Source organism: Rhinopithecus bieti, unplaced genomic scaffold (assembly GCF_001698545.2).
Source record: "Rhinopithecus bieti isolate Rb0 unplaced genomic scaffold, ASM169854v2 scaffold_36869, whole genome shotgun sequence".
In the NCBI taxonomy this organism is placed as follows: Eukaryota; Metazoa; Chordata; class Mammalia; order Primates; family Cercopithecidae; genus Rhinopithecus; species Rhinopithecus bieti.
This window is the reverse complement of record NW_016815448.1, coordinates 412,549-418,548: the sequence shown is the minus strand read 5'-3', so window position 1 is coordinate 418,548 and position 6,000 is coordinate 412,549. Positions and strand designations below refer to the sequence as shown.

General features: G+C 51.4%; 1 protein-coding gene across 13 annotated transcripts in view; it reads right to left on the bottom strand.

Annotated features, from left to right (window-relative positions):
• VDR (vitamin D receptor) overlaps positions 1-6,000 on the bottom strand; it is a 64,876-nt gene that overhangs the window by 15,225 nt on the left and 43,651 nt on the right. For all 13 annotated transcript variants that reach the window (XM_017853158.1, XM_017853165.1, XM_017853164.1 and 10 more), the window contains 2 exons: positions 2,348-2,532; positions 1,972-2,092 (listed from right to left, as the gene is read on the bottom strand). In XM_017853158.1, the coding sequence (XP_017708647.1) occupies positions 1,972-2,092; positions 2,348-2,532 (306 nt within the window). The remainder of the gene's footprint in view (positions 1-1,971; positions 2,093-2,347; positions 2,533-6,000) is intronic.

Sequence of the window (6,000 nt, the reverse complement as noted above, 5' to 3'; positions counted from 1 at the left end):
TCTTTTTTTTTTTTTTTTTTTGAGACGGAGTCTGGCTCTGTCGCCCAAACTGGAGTGCAGTGGCCAGATCTCAGCTCACTGCAAGCTCCGCCTTTCGGGTTCACGCCATTCTCCTGCCTCAGCCTCCCGAGTAGCTGGGACTATAGGCGTCCGCCACCTCTCCCGGCTAGTTTTTTGTATTTTTTTAGTAGAGACGGGGTTTCACTGTGTTAGCCAGGATGGTCTCGATCTCCTGACCTTGTGATCCACCCGTCTCGGCCTCCCAAAGTGCTGGGATTACAGGCTTGAGCCACCGCGCCCAGCCAAATTTTTAAATAAATATATGCTATACTGAACATACCACTTGTGGGGAGGGCAGTTTAAGCACCTTGAATCAATGAACTTACAAGAGGGTATCAAAAAACTCCTAAATAGGCAGGGCGCAGTGGCTCATGCCTGTAATCCCAGCACTTTGTGAGGCCAAGGCAGGCGGATCATCTGAGGTCAGGAGTTCGAGACCAGCCTGGCAAACATGGTGAAACCCCATTTCTACTAAAAATACAAAAATTAGCCAGGTGTGGTGGTGGGTGCCTGTAATCCCAGCTACTCTGGAGGCTGAGCAGGAAAATGGCTTGAACCGTGGAGGCAGAGAGTGTGCCACTGCACTCCAGCCTGGGTGACAGAGCAAGATTCTGTCTCAAAACAAAACAAAACACAAACAAAAACAAAAAACAACAACAAAAAGCCTCCTAAATAATATGGAATTACTATTGAAAGCTGAAATACAGAACAACATATGGATTAAACAGACTGGCCTTAACTGATATAAAGAAATATGCTATCACCTGGAAAGAGCAGGAAGGTAAGTACAGAAAAGAGACAAGTGGGAGGGATTCCTACAAGGTGAGGGGCTGGGAGGGTCAGCTGATCATGCAGGGAGCAAGTGTTCTAACTAGTATCTCTGTCCAGGGGCACTGGGACCCTTTCCATCTATTCTGGATCTGGGCACAGATTCATCACTGAGTATGGAATTGCTTTATCTAAGGTTCTAATTGCCTGGAGGGGAAGGTTTTTTCCCATCCCTGCCCTCCTGCAGACCCCAAGCAGAGGACACCAGGGTCAGGTTAGGGGTAGAGAGAGGAAGGACAAGAGCAGGGGGCAGATGAGGCAGGGTGATGAAGAGGAAGGAAGAAAAAGGCCACAAGATGGAAAGCATGGGCGGGGCGTGGTGGCTTATGCCTGTAATCTCAGCACTTTGGGAGGCCAAGGGGGCAGATCACAATGTCAGGAGATGGAGACCAGCCTGGCCAACATGGTGAAACCCCATCTCTACTAAAAATACAAAAATTAGCCAGGTGTGGTGGTACGTGCCTATAGTCCCAGCAACTCAGGAGGCTGAGGCAGGAGAATCGCTTGAACCCAGGAGGCGAAGGTTGCAGTGAGCCGAGATCGTGCCACTGCACTTCAGTCTAGGCAACAGAGCAAGACTCCATCTCAAAAAAAGAAAGGAAGGAAAGCATGATGCCTCCCAGACTCTCAGCTGAGCTGGAGGGGACAGGTCCTCCAGGGCCAGAGTGGTCCCCAGAGCTCAGGTGGAAGGTGGGCCGCAATGGGACCAACACATTCTCCTTCCCACTCCAAATTTCACCTTCTGAAGGGCCCAGGATTAAAATATCACTTAAAGGAAGCAGGTCACCTCCAGGGAGGGGGCCATGGGCTGAAGCCTGGCTTAGAGGAAAGAGCATGGGCCTAGGAGCCCGATGCTATACAGCTGGAATCCCAGCTTGGCCTCTTCCCCAATGTGGGCCCTTGGGCAAGTCACCCCCTTCTGTAACAGAGGGGCTGTTTTGAAGACACTGCATGGCACACAGTATGTATGTAAGTTTCTATTAGGGAGCCTTCCACCTCCTTCTATCCGGCAGCCCCAGGGCAGGTGGGGTGGACTCCTCACCCCAGCTCCCTTACTCCATGGAGGACTGAAGTCCTGCTTACCTGGAGAGGTGATATAGTGATCTGAGCAGCAGGAGGAGGAGTCCCCAGAGAAGCTGGGAGTGTGTCTCGAGTTGGGCCTGGAAGGATGGCTCCCTCCACCATCATTCACACGAACTGGAGGCTGGAAGGGAAAGATGGGGTCTCAGACCCACATTTTGGGGTCACCTTCCTACCTTGGTCCTGATCTCTGATAGGAATGGCTTTGAGGAAGGTCTACGGGAAGGCGAAGCCTCTCAGTGCCAGGGGGCAGAGCAGCCTCCGTCCCTACCCCAGTTCTATTCAGGATGTCCCCTGCCCTCTGTCCCTACTCCCTGGGCCCTGGTTCCACTAGTGCTTCTCCTCTGGACCGATTCATCCTCCCAGCAGGCAGACATACCCGGAACTGGCAGAAGTCGGAGTAGGTGGGGTCGTAGGTCTTATGGTGGGCGTCCAGCAGGATGGCAATGATGCGCTGCTGCTCCTCAGACAGCTTGGGCCGCAGACTGTCCTTCAAGGCCTCCTCCTCCTTCCGCTTCAGGATCATCTCCCGCTTCCTCTGCACCTCCTCATCTGTCAGGATGACTGTGGGGTGGAAAGGGGAGTCAGGAGGGCCAGCCAGCAGCTCCTCCAGAAAACCTTCCTCCTGTGGTTGTGGGTAAAGGTCCAAGATAGGAGGGGCTTTAACACTCGGGGCTCCCTCGGGGGTCCTCCTGCCACAGGGACTCCCACTCCACTGTGTGAAGAAATATTGGGTTTGCTATGGTGGAAAGGAAGGTACACGCAAGAAGAAGAAAAAGAGGATTTGAGAGGTGGAATGGTCTGCGCTTTAGGGAGTCGGGGGTTCTCAAGAATGAGTTGTGGGACCTTGGGCAAACTCTCTGGGCTTTTGTTCTCTTGTTTGTAAAATGAGAGATTTGAACCAAGGTTACCTTCTTGTACCTTCCTCCATAAAGTGTGTGTGTGTGTCTGTGTGTGTGTGTGTGTGTTCACATGCAGGTGGGAGAAGTAATAACACCTACCTCAAAGGATCAACTGATTTGAGAACTGGATGCATGCCTGGCCCAGAGCAGATGCTCACGAAATGTTAGTTCTCATCTCTCCCCTACCCTGATGTTCCATGAACCTGAAGAAGACATCAGAGTGGAGAAAGGATGCCAGAGCTCTCACAGCGCTGGAAGTGAGGTGTGGAGAGGACGCCTCTGTGTGGCTGTCTCCACATCCAAGTTTCCAGACATGGGACTGTGGAATATAGAAAGACTAGGCCTCTTTGGTTCTCTGCAAAACCACTCCTCCTCCAGCCTGTACAGCCTTGACATTTCTGTCCATGGAAGTTTTCAAGTCCTCTTGAAGGCCCCAAAGGGTGAGGCCTTGCAGCTCTAATCTTGGAAGTTCTCTCCAGCCACTAATCAGGGTGTCGGGCCGTAGAGAGCTCCAACACCACCTGCAGGCTTGTGCTTGCCTCCCTGTGCTGGGGTAGCTGTGGGGGTTGGGGGGATGCTGGGAGAAGAGGTGCCTGGCACAGCGGCTGGGCAAACAGACCTCCTGGCTGTGGCTTGCTGAGCGCTGACGGCAGGAGTGGGGACCGGGGCCCTTGGCCTGTAGCTACTTGCTCGGTGCTGATGCTGCCAGGGCATCTGCCCACAGAACTGGGGAGTTTCACAAGAGCAGGGAAAGGAACCAGAAGCCCAGGGTGGGTGAGTTCCAGGCTTCGAGAAAGGTCCATTGGCCCAGGTCCTCAGGTAGGGGGAGGATGAGATAAGTTGGTAGGGGGTGAGGAAGGGCCTATGCTGGGTGGGAGTGGACAGCCAGTGCCACAGGCATAGCAGGAAAGCGAGTGTTACTGCAAGAGATGGCGCTTCCCTCCACGGGGAGCCTGGGAGTAGACCACGCCCAGGTGACTGACTTACCTGCCCAAACAGCTGCCAACTCTCCTGCCACAGTGGGTGTCTGCACAGACCCTACCAGGTCAGGCAGGGTGGGAGAGGAAGGAGCAGGGAGCATCCAGGGAAGGCAATGGGGGTAAGCCCTCACTTGGGGAGCCCAAGATTAGGTGTCTTGTCTTTCCTGCTCACCTGGGGACCAGAGGAGTTAGGGAGGCCTGTTTCTGCCAGCCACACCATGGTGTCTACAGGCATGTAGCTCAGCCTGACTGGACTTTGCTAATTTTCCAGTGATTCTGTGAGGCCATTCTCCTGCCCAGATACTTTTCCTGGCCCCTACTGCTGACCACATCCAAACTAAAGTTGGCTTCTTACTAACTTTCCTACTTCATGTCTTAGTGCTTCTGGACACAGCCTCTGTTCTGGGCACACTGGCATTGCTGCTGGCCTGGGAACGTGACCTGCTCATACTTGCCCCTGCATTTCCAGTTGTGCTGGGTGCCTGTCTAGCTGGGTCTCCTCTCCCCAATACCTGTATGAGTTCTATCAGTTCTTCAGTGCCTACATCATAGCCATCTTTTTCTGTGAAGCATTTCTTGATTGCCCTGAACTGCACCGAGCCTCGTTTTCTTCTGCTGAGCTTCATTTCCTATGCCTGCTACATATTTAGTCTTTCCCACACACATTGACACCCAATTATCTTCTGCTCTGTAAGACTCATGGTTAGCACAGGTTTCAATTCATTACCTACGGAGGGAGCCCAAGAAGTTCTAGGTCTCTTTCTCTAGATTACAAGTTACTTAAGGGCAGGGTCCATGTCTTACAATTCTTTCTTTCTTTCTCTCTCCTTCCTTCCCTCCTTCCTTCCTTCCTTCCTTCCTTCCTTCCTTCCTTCCTTCCTTCTTTCCTTCCTTTCTTTTTTTCTTTCTTTCTTTCATTCTTTCTTTCTTTCGAGACAGAGTCTTGCTCTACTACCCAGGCTGGAGTACAATGGCACCATCTTGGCTCACTGCAACCTCCACCCCCTGGAGTTCTAAGCTATTCTCCTGCCTCAGGCTCCAGGGTACCTGGGTTTATAGGCACACACCACCACGTCCGGCTAATTTTTTTGTATTTTTAGTAGAGACAGGGTTTCACCATGTTGGCCAGGCTGGTCTCGAACGTCTGACCTCAGGTGATCCGCCCACCTTGGCCTCCCAAAGTGCTGAGATTACAGGCGCGAGCTACCACTCCCGGCCTTTGTTTTATAATTCTTATATTTTCCCCATAAAGGCTAGACCGGATGGGCTACCTGGCTGTGGTGTCTCCTCAATAGTCTGACACCAAACATCAAATGCATCCACACAGATTACACCAACTGTGTGCAAATCATTTTCCTGGCTCAGGAAAGGCTAGTGAGTACTCCAGTGCTGCTTGTCTCCTGCAGTGTAGGGAATGGCACCTGGCACACCAGAGAGCTGAGCAAAGCTGACCTCTTTCATTGAAATAATTGTTATGGAAAGATTTTCAAGACAGAAAACCTTGTAACGGGACACTTTTAACGTCATATAACCTTTCCCTGATGATTCAGAGGTATCATTCTGAATAATTACCGAACATTGCAGGGCAAGGTTACGGCCTCGGAGTTCGGAGGCCGTCTGCCCCGCGTTGCACGGCTCGGCGTGCTGGGCTTTGGAGTTCTTGGGCTACTTTTCTTGCTTCCAGTGTCCACCTCTCTGTTAAGCTATGCGTTGTCTCTTCTTATTGGTGTCTGCCTCTGGGAGTGTGCCTTTCTACCCCTTAAGACTTACTTTTGATCTCTTGGGAGCTAGAAGTTCCGGTGATCAAGTTTGATGTAATAAAAGGAAAATATTCTTAACGCTGGATAGCACATATAGACTTTTTCTATCTACGAGACACTATTCTGAGAGCTTTTTGTATATTAACTCATATATTTAGTCCTCATGACAACCCTTTAAGGCAGGTTATTGTTACTCCCATTTAGCAGATGAGGGAGCTGAGGCCCAGAGAGGCTTTCTACCTTTCTCAAAGTCACACAGCTAACAGTGGTGAAACTGGTATTTAGACCTGGGCAGTCTGGTTCTGGAGTGGAAGGTCATAACCACTAGCCTCTACTGTGTCTGATTACATCTGGATATAGGCGGACCTTGGCTTTCAGCCATGGAGTTTT